The sequence below is a fragment of the Bombina bombina genome, chromosome 12 (assembly GCF_027579735.1).
Source record: "Bombina bombina isolate aBomBom1 chromosome 12, aBomBom1.pri, whole genome shotgun sequence".
NCBI lineage: Eukaryota > Metazoa > Chordata > Amphibia > Anura > Bombinatoridae > Bombina > Bombina bombina.
The window spans coordinates 68,085,111-68,108,835 of record NC_069510.1 but is presented as its reverse complement, the minus strand read 5'-3'; the positions used below and the strand labels follow the sequence as shown (position 1 = coordinate 68,108,835).

The 23,725-nt window shown below is 40.1% G+C and overlaps 1 protein-coding gene across 1 annotated transcript in view; it reads right to left on the bottom strand.

Annotated features, from left to right (window-relative positions):
* Positions 1 to 23,725, bottom strand: part of UAP1L1 (UDP-N-acetylglucosamine pyrophosphorylase 1 like 1) — a 60,352-nt gene that overhangs the window by 10,086 nt on the left and 26,541 nt on the right. Inside the window, 9 exon segments of the mRNA XM_053695454.1 lie at positions 3,963 to 4,036; positions 4,038 to 4,094; positions 4,096 to 4,138; positions 5,706 to 5,742; positions 5,745 to 5,839; positions 7,642 to 7,745; positions 7,747 to 7,833; positions 17,176 to 17,246; positions 17,249 to 17,347. Coding sequence (XP_053551429.1) covers positions 3,963 to 4,036; positions 4,038 to 4,094; positions 4,096 to 4,138; positions 5,706 to 5,742; positions 5,745 to 5,839; positions 7,642 to 7,745; positions 7,747 to 7,833; positions 17,176 to 17,246; positions 17,249 to 17,347 — 667 coding nt within the window.

The following is a 23,725-nucleotide window of genomic DNA, read 5'->3' as shown; positions in this document are numbered from 1 at the left end:
GAAACTCTTCGAGCCGAGGAGATAGCTACTAAAAACAAAAAAAAACTTTCCAAGATAAGAGCTTAATATCTATGGAATGCAAAGGTTCAAACGGGAACCCCTTGAAGAACTTAAGAACTAAATTAAACTCCAAGGCGGAGCAACAGGTTTAAACACAGGCTTAATTATCTGACTAAAGCCTGACAAAACGCCTGCACGTCTGGAACCCTCAGCCAGACGTTTGTGCAAAAGAATAGACAGAGCAGAAAATCTGTCCCTTTAAGGAACTTGCTGACAAACCCTTCTCCAAGTCCATCTTGGAGAAAAGATAATATCCTAGGAATCCTGACCTTACTTCCATGAGTAACCCTTGGATTCACACCAATGAAGATATTTACACCATATCTTATGATAAATTTTCCTGGTGACAGGCTTTCGCGCCTGTATTAAGGTATCAATGAACGACTCGGAGAAACCACGCTTTGATAAAATCGAAGCGTTCAATCTCCAAGCTGTCAAGAGACCGCAGAGAAATTAGATTTGGATGGTTGAAAGGGACCCTGAAGTAGAAGTCCTGTCTCAGAGGCAGAGTCCATGGTGGAACAGGATGACATGTCCACCAGATCTGCATACCAAGTCCTGCGTGGCCACGCAGGTGCTATCAAATCACTGATGCTCTCTCCTGCTTGACCTTGGCAAATCAGACGAGGGGAGCAGAGGAAACGGTGGAAACACATAAGCCAGGTTGAAGACCAAGGCGCTGCGCTTGGATCCTGGACCTGGATCCGTAACAAGGAAGCTTGAGTTCTGGCGAGACACCATGAGATCCAGTTCTGGTTTGCCCCAATCGTTGAATCAACTGTGCAAAACACCTGCCGGATGGAGCCTCCCACTCCCCCGGATGAAAAGTCTGTCGACTTAGAAAATCCGCCTCCCAGTTCTTCTACTTCTGGGGATATGGATAGCTGATAGGTGGCAAGAGTGAATCTCTGCCCAACGAATTATCTTTGAAACACTCCAACATCGCTAGGGAACTCCTTTGTCCCCCTTGATGGTTGATGTAAGCTACAGTCGTGATGTTGTCCCGACTGAAATCTGATGAACCTCTCTGCCACTAGCTTGAGGCCAAGCCTGAAGAGCATTGAATATCGCTCTTAGTTCAGAATGTTTATCGAAGGAGAGCCTCCTCCTGAGTCCATGACCCCTGAGCCTCAGAGAGTTCCAGACTGCCCCCAGCCCAGAAGGCTGGCATCTGTTGTTACTATTGTCCAATCTGGCCTGCGGGAAGGTCATAACCTTTTGGACAGATGACTCGAGATAAAAAGCAGTAAATCTTACAAAATTTTTACAGTGTGTATAATAGACTAACAGAGCATTGCACCCACTTGCAAATGGATGATTAACCCCTTAGTTTCAAAACCGGATCAAAAAAAACGATAAACGTTTTTCAACAGTCACAACAAACTGCCACAGCTCTGCTGTGGCCCTACCTGCCCATATAACGACTTTGAAAGGCACAAAAACCCTTTAGAGGGTCCTAAGTGTTTCAGGGAACTCCCTTCAGGGAAACTGGATGTCTCAAGCTGCAAAGTCTAATGCGCATTAGGCGTGAGAAATAGGCCCCTCCCACCCTGTATTTCACAGTGAGAGGGCCCTAACAAAACTATCCCTAGGCAAAATCTAGCCAGCCATGTGGAAAAACTGGGCCCAATAAAGTTTTATCACCATTAGTTATAAAAAAACGTTTAAACACTTCCAGCAAACGTTTTATTTTTTCAGTAATGTGAGGAAAGTAATAAGAATATTACCTTTTACAGAAAGCATGATACAAGTCGTTATTAATCAGGCTTACCTTAAATAAAACCGGGTATTAACAGCATTTTTCTAGGCATATTCTTTCTCTAGAAAATTTAAACTTGCACATACCTCATAGCAGAGGACCCTGCATGCCATTCCCCCAGCTGAAGTTACCTCTCTCTTCAGTATGTGTGAGAACAGCAATGGATCTTAGTTACAACCTGCTAAGATCATCAAAGACCACAGGCAGACTCTTCATCTACTTCTGCCTGAGGCTAAAAATAGTACAACTCCGGTACCATTTGAAAATAACAAACTTTTGATTGAAGATAAACTAAATAAAACCACCACATCTCTCTAGCTACTTCCTTCTTGTCGAGAGCTGCAAGAGAAATGACTGGTAGTGGCAGTTAGAGGAGGAGGCTAAATAGACAGCTCTGCTGTGGGGTGATCCTCTTGCATGCTTCCTGTTGGGAAGGAGAATATCCCACAAGTAATGGATGATCCGTGGACTGGATACACCTTACAAGAGAAAAAGCAGCTAGCGAAACTAGTCAACGCTGATTGCATGCGGAGCTGTTAATATGAGTTGGGAGGGGTTCGTAGAAAGACTCTCCCTGTATCTCCGGACTCTAACTTTCACCCATGCTCTCACTGAGAGGCTGACAGGACTACTTAAAAACTCCAGATCCCATGCCGAAGAGTACTACCCTTCATAAGAGACTATCGAAAACTTCCGACACTTCTCTGCCAACCTCCTGGGACGAAAGGCAAAGAATGACTGGGGATGAGGGGAAGTGGGGAGGAGTATTAAGCTTTGGGCTGGGGTGTCTCTGCCTCCTCCTGGTGGCCAGGTTCTGAATTTCCCAAAAAGTAATGAATGCAGCTGTGGACTCTTTCCATTTATGAAGAAAACAATTATTTCATGATTTTAGGTACGAACATACAATTTTTAACAAGTTTCCCGTTACTCTTATTATCAAATTTGCTTTCATTCTCTTGCTATCATTTGTCAAAGGAGCAAGCAATGCACTACTAACACATGGGTGAGCCAATGACAATCGGTGTGTATATATAAATATCCATCCACCAATCAGCAGCTAGAACCTAGGCCCTTTGCTGCTCCTAAGCCTAGATAAACCTTTTAGTAAAGGATAACAAGAGGAAGCAAATTAAATAATAGAAGTAAATTGGAAAAGTTGTTTAAGAATTGTATGCTCTGTCTGAATCATGAATGGCTAATTATGACTGTACTGGTCCCTTTAATATAAGTATCTAGTTTACCATCTAATTTTGTAAATACAATCATTAGACATGTGCATTTGGCATTTGTTTATACAAACGACTGCTGAATATTTGCCGCCATATGCAGCATTTGGCTCTTTTCAGAGCTGGATATATTCCGTGTAATAGTGCAAACAAGCAAAGATCTGGATTTGCGCACATCTTTGTGTTGCACTATTGAAATAAATACGTTTGGCTCTAAAAAGAGCCAAATGCCTGCGACTGACGGTCCATATTCGGCATTCATTTATTTAACAAATGCTATGTTAGCTTATTGTTTTGGTCCCATATCCTACTCCTTTAGCAATCGAAAAGAACAGGTCAGATTTTTTCAACATTAGAGACTATCAGGAAATGATTGCTGATAAGGAAAACACGCTCCACAGCTTTATTTGTATAAAAAGTAATAGGATGCTATTGCGTTTTTCATCATTAATTGAAAAAAAAAAAAAAATTAGAAAGAGCATGCAAGTTTAAACAAATTTCCAATTTTCTTCTATTGTCTAATTTTATTCATTCTCTTAATATCCTCTGTTATATCTAAATAAGCTCAGGTAGCTGCTGATTGGTGGCTGTACATAGATGCCTCGTGATTAGGCCTCAATCATTGTGCATTTCAAACAAAGGATATCTGAAGAATGAAGCAAATTAAATAGAAGAAAATTGGGAAAGTTGTTTAAAATTGTATTCTCAATCTAATCATGAAAGAAACATTTGGGAGTTGATGTCTCTTTAAGAAACATCATAACAATAAATTCATCAATAGGTTTCAAGCCAAACAAATATTTGCTTTGGGGATTCCATAACCAGAGTTATAAACAGCCTTCTGGTTTGATTATTACAATGCAACTTGCCCCCCCTGGAAAGTTTGCAATGAATCAGACACAAACCTGTTATTTCACCTTATTTTGCAGCCGTGTGCATCTAGAAACTGCGCGCCCAACTTCTGAGCCCAGCGGTAATGCTGCCAGAGAAGGGGACCGTCTTGCGGTTGTTGCTGTGTCTTTGTCAGCAGTGGCTGCATTTTTCAATGGGGGAGAATTCTTCATCTCTTAAGACCTCAAATGCCACAAAATTCCTTAGGACAAAAAGAAAAAAAAAATAACTGTTATAATATCAAGTTGAATCTGTAAATATATGTTTACATCTTACATAGTTTACATCAGTTTCATTCACAACTACATATTTTTCCTTACAATTAGAAAAGGGAAGTAGAATGTTTTAAAAAGTTCAGTTTAAAATGTAAATTTTATGAAAAAAAAAAAAAAAATATATATATATATATATATATATATATATAACTACACTCAATATTACTTATTTCAGAAGCCTAATGAGCAACACATTTTAATTAATGCACTTTAAAAAGGGACATTAAACACTTTGAGATGGTAATATAAAATGATAATTGTATATATAAAAAACCTCTGCAATATTACTTTTATTACGTATTTTGTCCCCTTTTCTTGTAATTCCATTCTGAAATTGAGAGCATTTCAGTTCCTGTTAGAAAATGAAAGTACAGAACACTGTTGTATGAGACACAGCCATTGGCTGAACACTCTAGTGACCTATTTATAACTGTCTCTAATTGGCCACAGCAGAGAAGATAACCTAAGTTACAACATGGCAGCTCCCATTGTTTTATAGACACTAAACTTTACACTTATTTTGTCAATGTTAAAACAGCTAATGACATTTTAAAAAATACATTTACATGTTAGTCATGGACTAATCTTTTCTGTGAATGCACCATTCTATCTAGAATGTATTTAGTGTTTAAATGTCCCTTTAATGTGGTGCAACTAATACGACATACCTACAAGTTTTTCACCTTATCTAAGCTAACCACAAATTCCCACATTAGTATTAAACTATAAGTATGGGTATTTTTGTAACATGGAGATATAACCGGCTCAGGCACAAAACCCACTTTAAAAGGTCCTCCTTTAATATTTTTATTAAAGGGACATGAAACCAAACTTTTTTCCTTTCATGATTCGGAGCATATAATTTTTAAACATTTTAATTTACTTTGTTTTCTAATTTGTTTCATTCTCTTGGTATCCATAGTAGATGAGGTAAAAAAACAACAAAAAAACACAGAGGGTCCATCAAGTTCAACCTATACAAATCTAATAGTTGAGCTGAAATTAATCCTATTAAAAAGGTGACCCATTTAACACAATCAACCAAATCCATGAATTCTGTTTCTAGCCAGAAATGTATCAAAACCATTTTTAAATACATCTTAGATATTGATCTCTACTACTTCCTCAGGTAATGAGTTCCACAATTGTATTGCTCTTACAGGTGAAAAAAGGTTTACTTTGCAGGAGATTGATCACCTTTGCTCCTTTGTTAAGAAGCATACCTAGGTAGGCTCAGGAACTGTGAGCTAGCTGCTGATTGGAGACTGCACATATATGCCTCTTACTGATATGTTCAGCTCCCAGTAGTTGCTGCTTACTTCCAAGGGAATGAAGCAAAATTGATAATAGAAGTCAATTGGAAAGTTGTTTTAAACGGTATGCTCTGTTTGATAATGAAAGAGAAAATTTGGGTTTCATGCTCCTTTAATATATTTATATTATATGATCATGGTATTTGTAGTTCTCCATTACCAATATATAGGTGTCACTAACTTTGCAAACTGAAAGACGTCAAACACAAACTTCTCCACTTGATACCATTCGTTTCATGGGTTTTGACCAGGTTACCTTCTTCATCCACATAGGGGGACCTTCTTCTATTGCAATGTGATAGGTCAGACTGTGTTCTGGTGTTCTATGGAGAGAAAGACAGCCATGCTTAAAGAATCTGACAAACTGATGACCTGTATATCGCTGATTCGGAAAGGTGATGAAAAACCTTAAAAAGGGACAGTTTACCCTCCATTTTTTTTCTCCCTTTCTAAACGTGTTCCCAATGATCCATTTTACATACTGGAGTACATTAAAGGGACACTAATTTTTTTTCTTTTGTGATTTAGATAGAGAATGCAATTTAAAGCAACTTTTTAATTTACTTCCTATTATCAATTTTTATTTGTTCTCTTACCATCTTTTTTTAAAAAACAGGAATGTAAATCTTAAGAGCCAGCCCATTTGTTGGTTCAGAACCTGGGTTATGCTTGCTTAATGGTTTGCTAAATGTAGCCACCAATAAGCAAGTGCTATCCAAGGTGCTTAAACATAAAATGGGCGTTAAATTCCTGCTTTTTAAATAAAGATAGCAAGAGAAAGAAGAAAAAAATGATTAATAGGAGTAAATTAGAAAGTTGCATGCTCTGTCTGAATCATGAAAGGAAAAAAAAAAAAAGAGGTTATAGTGCCCCTTTTAAATTGTTTACAAATAGCTCTGTTACCTTTATTTCAGAATTTGTACTAGCTGAATAGCATATGGTAATCCCTACCTATACTGAAAGTTTCTATACTTAAGTATTGGTTATAGAAAGCTGTGTCAACTTGGCCAGCAGAAGAATTACACTTACAGTGGGAGGTAAGATAGAGTAACAAATGTTCATTTTCAATTGTTCTCTCTAATTAAATTGAGAAGATTCTTAAATTGAGGAGCTCTATTAGAATGATGAAAGTTTAATTTTGACTTTTAATTTTTAATTTTGCAAATAGGCTTCCTAGGACTCTTACTATACAGAGAATGTTATCAGAGATTGTCACTTTATCTAGAAGAACAATATACTCAATAATGCAATCCTTTAACACTCCCTCAACAATGGAAGAATGGGCGTTAATATATCTTTGGATTATTTGGCAGTGGTCCCGAGAGGCTCTCATGAATAGGGCATCTTCCCCCCTATTTTTTTCTTCCTTGTGTTTTGTTATATATTTCTTTTTTTATTACTTGTTGTATTGTTAAATCAGTTGTGTCATTGTAAAGCAAAATCAACCAACTTTTGTCATGAATTTTATATATTGAGCGGCATGCTAATTTAATTATCAGTGAGAAGCAATTAACATCTGCAATGTTATATTATGTATTGAGCTGTATGTTAAAGGGTCGCTGAACCCAAATTTTTTCTTTCATGATTCAGACACAGCATGCAATTTTAAGCAACTTTATAGTTTACTCCCTATTATCAAAATTTTCTTCATTCTCTGGTATCTTTATTTGAAAAGCAAGAATGTAAGTTTAGAGGCCTGGCCCCATTTTTGGTGAACAATCTAGGTTGTTCTTGCTGATTGGACAGCACCAATAAACAAGTGCTGCCCACGGTCTGAACCAAATATTTTGTCTGGCTCCTTAGCTTAGATGCCTTCTTTTTCAAATAAAGATAGCAAGAGAACGAAGAAAATTTGATAATAGGAGTAAATTAGAAAGCAGCTTAAATTTGCATGCTCTATCTGAATCACAGAAGAAGAAAAAATTGGGTTCAGTGTTCCTTTAAATCACTTATTATTTATACTATATATTGAGCGAGTCTCATAACTAATTGAATTTTACTTTTATTAAGCTGAATTATCAATAAAGTTGGTTAAAAAAAAACAAAAAAACAATGGTTTAAAATGTTCACATATTAAAATGTAGTTTCCTATATAATAGAGCAGAAATCTTTTGGACCTCTCACCCACTGTCACAGACTTAAGAAACTGCAGGGTAAAGAAATGATTGCAGTTGTTTCCGGCATTGTAGGTGAGACTCCCATCAGGATTACGTTTCTCTGCCAGTGTCGGGACTGATCTCGCTGTACTCTACCACCTGGTAAATGCCATCCACTTGGCACACCACCCCCACAGGCTCGGCTGGATATGCCTCTCAACCACCTGCATAAACAACATGCAATCTGTAAATGACAATGCATTTAGTAGCACTGCAGAGCAAACTGTTCTAGAGTAGGCTATCCCAACCAAGCTAAAGGCATACTGGCAGCCTAAGGGACATCAAACACAACATTATTTTATTCCATGATTAGACCAGGGTGCTTCTCCCCCCCCTAAGACCCAGTTGCCATACCACCACATAACTTCAAGATCTTCCTATTTTTATGCTAGGTCTGAAAATGTCTGAAGTAATATACAAGATAACTACTGGGTGGGTAGATTAGGGGTATGTGGGTGGTGGGTTGTAATGTGGGAGGGTATTGTATGTTTTTTTTTTTACAGGCAAAGAGCTGATTTTCTTTGGGGCATGCCCCGCAAAAGCCCTTTTAAGGGCTGGTAAGGTAATAGAGCTGTTAACTTTTTATTTTAGAATAGGGTAGGGCATTTTTTTATTTAGGGGGGCTTTGTTATTTTTTTAGGGGGCTTAGAGTAGGTGTAATTAGTTCAAAATTCTTGTAATTTTTTTTTATTTTTTGTAATTTAGTATTTGTTTTTTTTTTGTAATTTAGTTTAGCTGATTTAATTGTAGGTAATTGTAGGTAGTTTAGTTAATTTATTTATTGATAGTGTAGTGTTAGGTTTAATTGTAACTTAGGTTAGGATTTATTTTACAGGTAATTTTGTTATTATTTTAACTAGGTAGCTATTAAATAGTTAATACCTATTTAATAGCTATTATACCTAGTTAAAAATAAATACTAAGTTGCCTGTAAAATAAATATAAATCCTAAAATAGCTACAATATAATTATTCGTTATATTGTAGCTATATTAGGATTTATTTTACAGGCAAGTATTTAGCTTTAAATAGGAATAATTTATTTAATAAGATTTAATTTATTTTGTTAGCTAAAAAACATAATTTATGCTTACCTGTAAATTTATTTCTCTTGTGATGTATCGAGTCCACGGATTCATCCATCTTGTGGGATATTCTCCTTCCCTACAGGAAGTGGCAAAGAGCACCCAGAGCAGAGCTGTCTATATAGCTCCCCCCTTAGCTCCACCCCCCAGTCATTCAACCGAAGGCTAGGAAGAAAAAGGCAGAAACTATAGGGTGCAGTGGTGACTGAAGTTTTTAAAATAAAAATATACTGCCTGTCTTAAATAAACCAGGGAGGGCCGTGGACTCGATACATCACAAGATGAAAGAAATTTATCAGGTAAGCATAAAATATATCGAGTCCACGGATTCATCCATACTTGTGGGATACCAATACCAAAGCTTTAGGACACGGATGAAGGGAGGGATAAGACAGGGACCTTAAATGGAAGGCCACCACTGCTTGTAGAACCTTTCTCCCAAAAATAGCCTCCGAAAGAAGCAAAAGTATTGAGTTTGTAAAATTTGGAAAAAGTATGAAGCGAAGACAAGGTCTCCGCCTTAAAAATCTGTTCAACAGAAGCCTCATTTTTAAAAGCCCATGTGGAAGCCACTGCTCTAGTAGAATGAACAGTAATTCTCTCAGGAGGCTGCTGGCCAGCAGTCTCAGAAGGCCAAACGGATGATGCTTTTCAGCCAAAAGGAAAGAAAGAAGAGGTAGACCTCTCCGTTTACCAGAATAAACAACAAACAACGAAGATGTTTGACAGAAATCTTTAGTTGCTTGTAAGTAGAACTTTAAAGCAAGATTGTTGCAACAGACGTTCCTTCTTTGATGAAGGATTAGGACACAGTGAAGAACAACAATCTCTTGATTGATATTCCTATTAGAAACAACCTTAGGAAGAAACCCAGGTTTGGTACGCAAAACCACCTTATCTGCATGGAAAACAAGGTAAGGTGAATCACACTGTAAAGCAGATAGCTCAGAAAACTCTTTGAGCCGAAGAGATAGCTACTAAAAAAAAAACGTTCCAGGATAGAAGCTTAATATCTATGGAATGCATAGGTTTCAAACGGAACCCCTTGAAGAACTGAAAGAACTAAGTTTAGGCTCCATGGAGGAGCAAACTGGTTTGAATACAGGCTTGACCCTGACCAAGGCCTGACTAAATGCTTGAACGTCTGGGACATCTGCCAGATGTTTGTGTAACAGAAATAGACAAAGCAGATATTTGTCCCTTTAAAGGAACTAGCTGATAATCCCTTTTCCATCCTTCTTGGAGAAAGGACAATATTCTAGGAATCCTAATCTTACTCCATGAGTAACCTCTGGATTCACACCAATAAAGGTATTTGCGCCAAATCTTATGATAGATCTTCCTGGTGACAGGCTTTCTAGCCTGAATCAGGGTTATCAATGACCGACTCAGAGAAACCACGCTTTGATAGAATCAGGCGTTCAATCTCCAAGCAGTCAGACGCAGAGAAATTAGATTTGGATGCGTGAATGGACCTTGGATTACAAGGTCCCTGCCTCATTGGCAGAGTCACGGTGGAACCAATGACATGTCCACTAGGTCTGCATACCAAGTCCTGCGTGGCCACGCAGGTGCTATCAGAATCACTGAAGCTCTTTCCTGCTTGATTCTTGCAGCCAGACGGTGGGAGGAGAGGAAACGGTGGAAATACATAGGCCAGATTGAAGGACCAAGGCACTGCTAGAGCATCTATCAGTACCGCCTGAGGATCCCGGGACCTGGACCCGTAGCGAGGAAGTTTGGCATTCTGACGAGACGCCATCAGATCCAATTCTGGTGTGCCCCATAGCTGAGGTTAGCTGGGCAAATACCTCCGGATGGAGTTCCCACTCCCCCAGATGAAAAGTCTGACGACTTAGGAAATCCGCCTCCCAGTTCTCTACTCCTGGGATATGGATTGATGAGAGATGGCAAGAGTGATCCTCTGCCCATCGGATTATTTTGGTTACCTCCATCATCGCCAGAGAACTCCGTGTTCCTCCTTGATGATTGATATAGGCTACAGTCGTGATGTTGTCCGACTGAAATCTGATGAATTTGGCCGCAGCAAGCTGAGGCCACGCCTGAAGCGCATTGAAAATCGCTCTCAGTTCCAGAATGTTTATCGGGAGGAGAGTTTCCTCCCGAGACCATAAGCCCTGTGCTTTCAGGGAGTTCCAGACTGCACCCCAGCCTAGCAGGCTGCCATCTGTCGTTACTATGAGCCACTCTGGCCTGCGGAAGCACATTCCCTGAGACAGGTGGTCCTGAGACAACCACCAGAAAAGAGAATCTCTGGTCTCCTGGTCTAGATGCAGTTGAGGAGATAAATCTGCATAATCCCCATTCCACTGATTGAGCATGCATAGTTGCAGTGGTCTGAGGGTGTAGGCGGGCAAAAGGAACTATGTCCATTGCCGCTACCATGAGTCCGATTACCTCCATACACTGAGCCACTGATGGCCGAGGAATGGAATGAAGAGCTCGGCAAGTGGTTAAGAGTTTTGATTTTCTGACCTCCGTCAGAAATATTTTCATTTCTATCGAGTCTATCAGAGTCCCTAGGAAGGAAACTCTTGTGAGAGGGAAGAGAGAACTCTAGCTGGAAAGTCAACGCCTGAATTAAGATGTCGTCTAGATAAGGCGCCACTGCTATGCCCCCGCGGTCTTAGAACCGCCAGAAGGGACCCTAGCACCTTTGTGAAAATTCTTGGAGCCGTGGCCAACCCGAAGGGAAGGGCCATAAATGGTATTGCCTGTCCTGAAAGGCAAATCTGAGGAATTGATGATGATCTCTGTGAATAGGATGTGAAGATACACATCCTTTAAGTCCACGGTAGTCATATATTGACCCTCCTGGATCAACGGTAGAATAGTTTGAATAGTCTCCATCTTGAATGATGGTACTCTGAGGAATTTGTTTAGAATCTTGAGATCCAAGATTGGTCTGAAAGTGCCCTCTTTTTTGGGAACTACAAACAGGTTTGAGTAAAATCCTAGCCCCTGTTCCTCTTTTGGAACTGGACGGATTACTCCCATGGTAAGTAGGTCTTCTACACAGTGTAAGAACGCCTCTGTCTTTGTCTGGTTTGCAGACAATTGAGAAATGTGAAATCTCCCCTTTGGGGAAGAGTCTTTGAAGTCCAGAAGATATCCCTGGGACACAATTTCTAAAGCCCAGAAATCGTGAACATCTCTTGCCCAAGCCTGAGCAAAGAGAGAGAGTTTGCCCCTTACTAGATCCGGGTCCCCGGATCGGGGGCTACCCCCTTCGTGCTGTCTTAGAGGCAGCAGCAGGCTTCTTGGCCTGTTTACCCCTTGTTCCAAGCCTGGTTAGGTCTCCAGTCTGACTAGAATTGGGCAAAATTCCCCTCTTGCTTTGCAGCAGGGGGAAGCTGAAGCGGGACCACTCTTGAAGTTCCGAAAGGAACAAAAATTATTTTGTTTGGTCCTCATTTTATTAGTTCTATCCTGAGGGAGGGCATGGCCTTTCCCTCCAGTGATGTCTGAAATAATCTCTTTCAGTTCAGGCCCGAACAGGGTCTTTCCTTTGAAAGGGATGTTCAAAAGTTTAGATTTTGATGACACATCAGCAGACCAGGACTTAAGCCATAATGCTCTGCGTGCTAAAATGGCGAAACCTGAATTCTTTCCCGCTAACTTAGCCAGTTGGAAAGCTGCATCTGTAATGAAAGAATTAGCCAACTTAAGGGCCTTAATTCTGTCCATAATATCCTCTAATGGAGTCTCCATCTGAAGAACCAGAAAGCAGCTGCAGTAGTTACAGGAACAATGCACGCAATAGGTTGGAGAAGAAAAACCTTGATGAACAAAAAATTTCTTCAGGAGACCCTCAAATGTTTTATCCATAGGATCTTTGAAAGCACAACTGTCTTCGATAGGAATAGTTTGTACGCTTAGCCAGAGTAGAAATAGCTCCCTCCACCTTAGGAACTGTCTGCCACGAGTCACGCATGGTGTCAGATATGGGAAACATTTTCTTAAAAACAGGAGGGGGAGCGAATGGAATACCTGGTCTATCCCACTCCTTAGTAACAATATTCACAATCCTCTTAGGGACTGGAAAAACCAATTGTGTAAACAGGAACCTCTAAGTATTTGTCCATTTTACACAATTTCTCTGGGACCACTATAGAGTCACAATTATCTAGAGTCGCTAAAACCTCCCTGAGCAATAAGCGGAGGTGTTCAAGCTTAAATTTAAAGGCCGTCATATCAGAATCTGTCTGAGGGAGCGTCTTTCCTGAATCAGAAATTTCTCCCTCAGATAACAAATCCCTAATCCCTACCTCAGAACATTGTGAGGGTATATCAGATACGGCTACTAAAGCGTCCGACGGCTCAGCATTTGTTCTTAACCCAGAGCTGTCACGCTTTCCTTGTAAACCAGGCAGTTTAGATAAAACCTCAGTGAGGGATGTATTCATAACTGTGGCCATGTCTAAATGAATTAGACGTACTAGAGGTACTTGGCATCACTTGTGCAGGCATTACTGGTTGTGACACTTGGGGAGAGCTAGATGGCAAACCCCCCATTCCCTTCTGTCTGAGAATCATCTATGGCATTATTTTTAAGTGCTAAAATATGCTCTTTATAATTTATAGACATATCAGTGCAAGTGGGACACATTCTAAGAGGGGGTTCCACAATGGCTTCTAAACATATTGAACAAGGATATTCCTTGGTGTCAGGCATGTTAAACAGGCTAGTAATGTAACAAGCAAGCTTGGAGAACACTTTATCAATGAAAAACAACACTTTCAAAAAAACGGTACTGTGCATTTAATAGAAAAAAACCATGTACACTTTTTGCAAAACTGCTTAAAAATGTCACAAATCTTTTGAAGCATATGTAGTAAGCTTTAGGAAGGTTGCACCACTAGATAAGAATGAGATTAACCCCTTAATAACCAAACCGGATTGAAAAAAAAAGTCTAAAAATCCGGAAATATACAGTCAGCACCTTGCCACAGCTCTGCTGTGGCGCCTACCTGCCCTTAGGGGTTGAAATTGGGGGAATAAAGCTTTGTTTTGGCTCAAAAACAGCTTCAGGACCATCCTGTGTTGTAGCTTGCTTTCCAAAAGTAAAAACAACTGCGAAACTAAGGCACAAAATTAGGCCCCGCTCACCTCATACACGATGTCTGAGGGACCTTAAAGCAACACTCAAATGCTAAAAAAACATAGCCATGTGGTATAAAAACCTTCTAATATAAACCAAATGAACCCCTGAATAAAAAGTCCCAAAAAACGTTTTCCTGAATCTATTAAAAACGTTTGTCTTAACCATATAAGTGTCAACCAGCAATAACTTAGCCCTTATGTAAGCTTTTAATACTGCCATAAGTGTTTGATTGAAGCTTAACCTTCCCCACATGGGGATAATGTCAGCCCTTTTCTTGAAATATCACTGTCTTTCTAGAAAAATAGACTGAACATACCTCAGTGCAGTAGAGACTGCAAAACTGTTCCTCAACTGAAGTTTTCCTGTACTCCTCAGCCTCTGTGAGAACAGCAACGGATCTTAGTTACAAACTGCTAAGATCATCATCCTCCATGCAGAAATCTTCATCTCCTTTCTGCTTGAGAGTAAATAGTACACACCGGTCCATTTAAAATAAACTCTTGCTTGAAGAAAATAAAAACTAATATTTTGTCACCACAATCACTTTACCCTTCCATCTTGTTAGAACCGGCAAAGACAATGACTGGGGGGTGGAGCTATATATACAGCTCTGCTGTGGGTGCTCTCTTTGCCACTTCCTGTAGGGAAGGAGAATATCCCACAAGTATGGATGAATCCGTGGACTCAATACATCTTACAAGAGAAATTATATTTAACTTAGGGGGTGTTAGTGTTAGACTTAGCTTTAGGGGTTAATACATTTATTAGAGTAGCGGCGAGGTCCAGTCGGCAGATTAGGGGTTAATACTTGAAGTTAGGTGTCAAATATGTTAGGGAGGGCAGATTAGGGGTTAATACTATTTATTATAGGTTTTTTGAGGCGGGAGTGCGGGCGGTTTAGGGGTTAATACATTTATTATAGTGGCGGCGAGGTCCGGTCGGCAGATTAGGGGTTAATAAGTGTAGGTAGGTAGCGGCGACGTTGGGGGGGTCAGATTAGGGGTTAATAAATATTATGTAGGTGTCGGCGATATTAGGGGCAGCAGATTAGGGGTACATAGGGATAATGTATGTGGCGGCGGTGTGCGGTCGGCAGATTAGGGGTTAAAAAAATTATTATAGTGGCGGCGATGTGGGGGGGCCTCGGTTTAGGGGTACATAGGTAGTTTATGGGTGTTTGTGTACTTTAGAGCACAGTAGTTAAGAGCTTTATAAACTGGCGTTAGCCCAGAAAGCTCTTAACTCCTGACTTTTTTCTGCGGCTGGAGTTTTGTCGTTAGAGTTCTAACGCTCACTTCAACCAAGACTCTAAATACCGGCGTTAGGAAGATCCCATTGAAAAGATAGGATACGCAATTGGCGTAAGGGGATCTGCGGTATGGAAAATTTGCGGCTGGAAAGTGAGCGTTAGACCCTTTCCTGACTGACTCTAAATACCAGCGGGCGGTAAAAAGAAGCGTTAGTACTTATCTCCCCGCCTGGCAGTCTCAGGTGAGGTTTTGTTTCCCTGCTGAGCTGACTACAAATAAGAGCGCCCCCCCTTCAAGAGTCAGTCACTGCTGCAGTGCTACTGCTTGCCTGAGTTGTCTCCCTCAGCCCGCTGGCTGCTTCTTCCCTCTCTCATTCTTCCACCATGCGCGGTTCCGTGCATAGGATACTGGACTCACTCTGGGAGGAAGTGATGAGCGAGTGTCAGCTGTCAGGGCAGACAGCTGCAGCGCCAAGCGGGAGTTTTCACGCAGTGTCACATGAGGCCCGTGTTCCTCCCACCCCCAGCTGGATCAATCAGATACATATTTCATAGCTGTTGCATCTGCTGGGTGGCGGGCCCCCCCCCTCCCCCCCTCCCCCCCAGAGTGGCAGACCTCCAGGGCCCCGGTCGCAGCTTGTGACCATGGAAGTTCCACCCCTGTGCAATACTTTATTCCCGATTGTAGTCAGACTTGAAATTGTTGTAAAAGGTAATAAACACAAACTCACATATAACACACATACACTCACTCTCCTACAAACACGTCGTGTTGCAACCCAGTAATTGGTCCTGACCTATGGTTTGAGGAATCCTGGTTAGACAGAGCATACTATTTTGAACAACTTTCCAATTTACTTATATTATCAAAAATGTGATTCATTCTCTTGGCATTCTTTGTTGATGGAGCAGCAATGCACTACTGGGAGCTAGCTGAACACACCGCTAGCTATCTGAAGGCATCAGGTGAGCAAATGACAAGAGGCATATATATGCAGCCATCAGCAAGCTCCCAACATTGCTGCACCCTAGCCTATGTATGAGTGTCAACAAAGGATACTAGGAGAACAAAGCAAATTAGATAATAGACGTAAATTTTGTTTTAACTTGCATGCTCCATCTGAATTATGAAAGGTTCATTTTGACTTTGCTGTCCCTTTAAAACCTTGGATTAGTAACGCTCAACAGTCGCTGTGAGTGTCCTATCATAACCCTATAGATTGAGACATCAGACAAAAAAACAAAAACAGGAGCAGATCTATTACAGTTCAACAAACAATTAAAATATTCTTTTTTATCTGGTGCATTGCTAAAACATTTAAAAAAAAATAGCTACTAAATTAAGATCTAGATGTGATCCCAGAAATGAACACTAACCATTAAAGGGAAAGTCAACTCCAAATGTTATATTGTTTTAAAAAGATAGATAATCCCTTTATTACCCATTCCCCAGTTTTGCACAGTTATATAAATACACTTTTTACCTCTGATTACCTTGTATCTAAGCCTCTGCAGACTGCCCCCTTATCACACAGCTAGTTATTATTGTTAGTGCCAATTATTGACTTGAATTTTAGCCAATTAGTGCAGTGTCAGCCACAACTCTACGGTAGAGAGCACAAAATTTATCTATATGGATCACATGAACTAGCAGTCTCTTGTTGTGAAAAACTAATAAAAAAAAGCATGTGATAAGTCTCTCTATAGTGGCTTAGAAACAGGCAGAAATTTAGAGGTTTAAATGCTATTAAGTATATTAATATAACAGTGTTGGTTGTGCAAAGCTGGGGAATGGTTAGTAAAGGCGTTATCTATCTTTTAAACACTAATAATTTTGGTGTTGATTGTCTCTTTAAAAAGACTTCTGGTTGACTGTGCTCCTTTAAAATATGCAGATGATGTATTATCACAAATTTACACTGTTCTTATAAATGTGTTAGCATCATTATTTTTGCTGTGAAATTATCTCTCGTGTTGCATTTATGTCCAAAAAAGCCTGCGTTTCCCTTTCTTTTACAGTTTTTTTCTCTACCAACCTTAGCTCCGCAGTCTGCGCCTTTCGATACACAAAATCCGACAAAAACAGGGTCAGCCATCTTGACCAGATATTGTCCACGCAATACACATGGATGTATGAGACACCTCGGCTCTCCATGTCCTCCAAGATCTTATTGTCAGATAGCGCTTGGTACAGGCCACCATTCCCATCTAAAATACAGGACATAGACAAACACTTTGAAATGTTTAATTGTGAATTGTAAAACTACTTTGCAATATACTTCTATTGTTTAATTTTGCCCCCCTTTTCATGTAATTTGTGAGTTTGTTTTTTTTAACTCTTAGAGCTGAAAATGCACCCTGCAGACGTTTCAAGCCTAACCATGCTACATATTTTTAACCAAATTGGCCTCAGCTAAAAATTGGCTACAAAACTGTGTGTTGTTTGCTAACATAATGACCCTGGCTATCTTTGACTACTCCAGTAAGAAGTCTTGATTGGCTCTTCCAAATAAGGCAAAAAATTGTAAAGATTAGCTATTGAAAAACAATTGCAGCAAACACAGTGTTTTGTTTTTAAGCTTGGCTGATATATTTTTCGATAGTAAGATAATGAAAATCTTGTGTCATTTAAAAGTGTTTATTCTCCTTTAATATACTGGATAAAGGGACTATATGTTTAATAAAACAAAATACTTTAACCCTTTCCCGCCATTAGGACGTTCCGCTGTCCTGATGCCATAGAAGCTTCCTAAATGGGATCGCAGGGTGGAGGGCGTACCTAGCGTCATGTAGGCACTCCCCCCTGACCCGATACCACCATTGAAATCACGTGATTGCATGAACGATCATGGGATTTACATTTTTACTTATTTGTTTACATTGGAACTTTTTTTTGTTTGTTTGTTTTTTAGTTAAAGGATCTGGAAAGGTAAATTAGAACGACCTGTTTCTCTGTACATGTTGTCCCTAAGTGGTCCAGACCGGTGTGTTTTCCAGCTGGAAGTATGGCGCGTTTGAGAACCAGGTCCTGTATACAAAACAGGCAGTTATATCAATGCCCTTGTAATGTGCTTTAGCTTCAATGCTACATTGAACTCCAGTTAAAACAAACATTGGAGCTAGAAATAGTGGCTGATGAAGGAAAGATAATATTGAAGGACAGATGTTTGTTAAACAGACAAACTCAAGTCATCTCTAAATAATATTAACTGACTTTCCTACGTTTCATTAATTTGACCAGTTATCTTTTTAATCTTAGCGCTCCCAGCAGAAATGATCAGAAATCTTTTGCTGTAATATTCACTCTTTATAAGTTTATCTTTGTGTACTCTGCACTGACTTTGTAAGTAGTATATAATTATTGGGGGGGGGGGGTATGCAAATTGTCATAATTTTAAATGGTTATGGGAATGTGACCCTTGACAAGAATACTTCTACAACTTCCTGTACTCAGTATATACTCTGTAGTGGATCTGAATGATGCTTATAAAGTAAGTGACAATACTATGAAATTGTTTTTTTTTACTAATTTCCCCTTCCACTAGACCACTGGTTTTCAAACCTGTCTTCAAGCCTCCTCAACAGGCCAGATTTTCAAGATTACCTTGGGGACAGCAGGTAAAATAACCATGTTTACTATTCAGCTGATTATTTCACCGTTCCTCCAGTTCAGATATCCTTAAAATTTGGCCTGTTAGGGAGGTCTGCGGGCAGGTTTGAAAACCCCTGCTCTAGAGTAGTGATGTCGAACCAATAGCCCTGGGAAAAATAAACAACACAGTAATATACACTTTTTTGTGCCTTTTTTTTTTTTTTTTAAGTTTTTTCCCCCCTTCTTACCTGAATAACTATTATTTCCCTATGCAGGTTAGATGAAAAAGTCAAATGCTGTTGGGGTGGGGAGTGAGATAATTAAGTAAACATTGAGATTGTAATATAGTATTCTTTCATTATTTACTCTTGCCCACTTTTCATGTAAATTTAAACGGGACATGATACCTAAATATTGAATAACTTGAAAGTGATGCATCAAAGTTGTAAAAAGCTGACTAGAAAATTTCACCTGAACTTTTCTATGTAAAATAGGAAAATATTTTACTTTAAAATTTCCTTAGTAGCCACATCCCATTGTAAAGGGACTTTAAGCAACCAATCAAAATGCTTGTCCTGGGACTTGCAAAGGAGAGTACATCTGACATGTGCAGCATAGGCTTGTTATTTCCCTCCTCTTAAGGAAGTTTACTAGAAAATCTTGCAACATTTCTTTGCAATCACAGTAAGGCAAAGTGTGAACTCAGCAATAATAAAGCTGATTGGGTGTTTTTTTTCACCATGCAGATGGCAGTTAAAAAAAAAAAAAAAAAAAAAAAAAAAAAGGTGGGGGGGAGCAGCTCTGGATTACATTGTGAACTAAAGAAATTGGAGGTGTAAATATCTTACTTTTTACATAGAGATGTTCAGGTGCATCACCTTAAAGTGATTTATCATATGATTATTATGTATTTTTAAATCTAATAAAATGTGGGTTTTCTAATTCTCAGAACTGGAAGAGCACACTGCAGTGCTAATCCTACTATATACCTATTGCTAACTGACCTTGGGAAAGGTTATCAGATAAAAAAAGCTAACTGCAAAACAATGCAGCTTTTGCTAACATAATAACTGTGGATATCCTTATCTACTATGGATTACAAGCCCAGTTTGGCTCCTCTAAATAAGACAAGTGAGAGTGGGTGGAGTTTTGCTTATTAAAAAAGTAATTGCGGGGGGCGTGTCCGAACAGCGTACCCAAGTGGTCGCATCCTCTTAGAACTCCAACCGATTTTCCAGACAACTGCCGATATCGGGACCATCTCACAGCAAATACAATTTATAAATAACCTGTATCATAGAGATACTTGAAGAACAGTACAGATCAAATCATTTGCTATGTTTTTGTTGGATCTTAAGACCAGATGTACAAGGCCTGGAGCTGCGGCTCATAACAAGCAGCGCTACCCCCCCCTCGGGACTCCAAGGTTACTTGCCTCAATTAGACACAGCGACAATTGCGCCTTGATCCTACATACTCCTACTGTGCTATATCGAACATTTTCAAATATAAAAGAGGACAGACACAGCTAAAAAACAATATTCTACTTGCGAAGCAAAGATGGCGGTCAAAGGAATAGAAGGCCTACTAGCCCACTCAGACCGTTGCATGGAACGGCCTGAAAATCGACTGCTGAATCTACTAACCAAAGCCCCATGGGACTATTTAACAAGCTATTCATAATAAAACTGGGATCACTGTTGAAGCTCAAGGAAGAAGCCCCAATGAGGGGTGGGACGATGGCCATGAGCGCTCCCGTTGTATCCCACGACCAGAAGTGTCACACACATTGAGAAAACCATGTCCTCATTTTTGCAGCCGCACTACGAGGAGACCCCTCAGAAGAACAAAGCGCACCCTCTTTTCCCAAGGAGACAACCATGCTCTCTTGCACCTGTGCAACAACACAGTGTTCACACATATACATGTTGCCGCAACTGATCTACAAACAAACATGCCACTATCCATGAAGCCTGGCAGCAGGATCAACAAGACTGTGCCGACAGTAAAGAACTCCCTAAGCACTGTGCCTTTGTGGGAGCATCTCAAATCGACGCAGCTATCAGCATGACCCAAACTCTGTCTGCCGGTGCTCTGTCGGCTGGTTCCAGTATAGACTCTGCACTGCAAACGATCTCTTCTGTTTTTACAGCGGGTCGGGCCCTTAATAGCCTACCGGACATTAAAACAGACTCAACTCTGGGTACTTCAGCCCACCAGGTTTTGCAGTACACCACCAATGAAACACAGAAACGCATTCTCTATCTGCATTATCTAGTGCAGACGACCAGCAAGCAGCTCAACGCAAAAAGTACCAACAAGAGTTCCCCGCTGCCCTCACAAAAGAATAAGGGATAAGTTATAACTGACTATATACAAAAATAATTTATGTCAGCATTTCAATGTTCTACTTTGGCTATCGTTTTTGCCTTCTTAAAGGGCCATAATACCCAAATGTTTAACACTTGAAAGTGATGCAGCATAGCTGTAAAAAGCCGACTAGAAAATATCTCCTGAACATCTCTATGTAAAAAAGAAAGATATTTTACCTCAAAAGTTCCTCAGTAGCCACCTCCCATTGTAAAGGATTTCTAAGCAGCATTTTAGTGTGTTTGTCCTGGGACAGCTGAAAGGATGAGCATCGTGCACTCTCATATTATTTCACCAATCAGGTAAAGGAAGCTTACTATGAAATCTCATGAGATCACAGTAAGAGTTCATGACCCTCAGCACTGCTGATGCTGATTGGCTGCTGTTCATTTCTTCATTTTTTATTTTTTTTTACCTGGAGCAGGTGAAGTATAACTTTTTACACAGAACTTACTCTGCTGAGCTGAGGAGATTGTGAGGTAAATATCTTCCTTTTTTACATAGAGATGCTCAGGTGATATTTTCCTGTCAGCTTTTTACAGTTATACTGCATCAGTTTCAAGTGATTTAGCATATGAGAATTATGTCGCTTTAACAAATCTAGTTGATGTTGAAGTGTTTTTACCTTTTTCACAAGTCCTTTCAAGCAATATTACCAAACAGTAAATCCATCTTTACCCCCTCTTACACTAGGATTAAACATTCTTGGATCTCTTCAATCACACAACAAAAACATAATTTATGCTTACCTGATAAATTCCTTTCTTCTGTTGTGTGATCAGTCCACGGGTCATCATTACTTCTGGGATATAACTCCTCCCCAACAGGAAATGCAAGAGGATTCACCCAGCAGAGCTGCATATAGCTCCTCCCCTCTACGTCAGTCCCAGTCATTCGACCAAGAATCAACGAGAAAGGAGTAACCAAGGGTGAAGTGGTGACTGGAGTATAATTTAAAAGATATTTACCTGCCTTAAAACAGGGCGGGCCGTGGACTGATCACACAACAGAAGAAAGGAATTTATCAGGTAAGCATAAATTATGTTTTCTTCTGTTATGTGTGATCAGTCCACGGGTCATCATTACTTCTGGGATACCAATACCAAAGCAAAAGTACACGGATGACGGGAGGGATAGGCAGGCTCATTATATAGAAGGAACCACTGCCTGAAGAACCTTTCTCCCAAAAATAGCCTCCGAAGAAGCAAAAAGTGTCAAATTTGTAAAATTTGGAAAAAGTATGAAGCGAAAGACCAAGTTGCAGCCTTGCAAATCTGTTCAACAGAGGCCTCATTCTTAAAGGCCCAAGTGGAAGCCACAGCTCTAGTGGAGTGAGCTGTAATTCTTTCAGGAGGCTGCTGACCAGCAGTCTCATAGGCTAAACGTATTATGCTACGAAGCCAAAAAGAGAGAGAGGTAGCAGAAGCTTTTTGACCTCTCCTCTGTCCAGAATAAACGACAAACAGGGAAGAAGTTTGGCGAAAATCTTTAGTTGCCTGCAAGTAGAACTTGAGGGCACGAACTACATCCAGATTGTGTAGAAGACGTTCCTTCTTTGAAGAAGGATTTGGACACAAGGATGGAACAACAATCTCTTGATTGATATTCCTGTTAGTGACCACCTTAGGTAAGAACCCAGGTTTAGTACGCAGAACTACCTTGTCTGAGTGAAAAATCAGATAAGGAGGAATCACAATGTAAGGCTGATAACTCAGAGACTCTTCGAGCCGAGGAAATAGCCATTAAAAACAGAACTTTCCAAGATAACAATTTTATATCAATGGAATGAAGGGGTTCAAATGGAACACCCTGTAAAACGTTAAGAACTAAGTTTAAAACTCCATGGCGGAGCAACAGCTTTAAACACAGGCTTGATCTAGCCAAAGCCTGACAAAAAGCCTGGACGTCTGGATTTTCTGACAGACGCCTGTGTAACAAGATGGACAGAGCTGAAATCTGTCCCTTTAATGAACTAGCTGATAAACCCTTTTCTAACCCTTCTTGTAGAAAAGACAATATCCTAGAGATCCTAACCTTACTCCAGGAGTAATGTTTGGATTCGCACCAGTATAGGTATTTACGCCATATTTTATGGTAAATCTTTCTGGTAACAGGCTTCCTAGCCTGTATCAGGGTATCAATAACCGACTCAGAAAAACCACGTTTTGATAAAATCAAACGTTCAATTTCCAAGCAGTCAGCTTCAGAGAAGTTAGATTTTGATGTTTGAATGGACCCTGTATCAGAAGGTCCTGTCTTAGAGGTAGAGACCAAGGCGGACAGGATGACATGTCCACTAGATCTGCATACCAAGTCCTGCGTGGCCATGCAGGCGCTATTAGAATCACTGATGCTCTCTCCTGCTTGATTTTGGCAAATCAAGCGAGGAAGCAGCGGAAAGGGTGGAAACACATAAGCCATCCCGAAGTTCCAAGGTGCTGTCAAAGCATCTATCAGAACCGCTCCCGGATCCCTGGATCTGGACCCGTAGCGAGGAAGTTTGGCGTTCTGGCGAGACGCCATGAGATCTATCTCTGGTTTGCCCCAACGTCGAAGTATTTGGGCAAAGACCTCCGGATGAAGTTCCCACTCCCCCGGATGAAAAAGTCTGACGACTTAAGAAA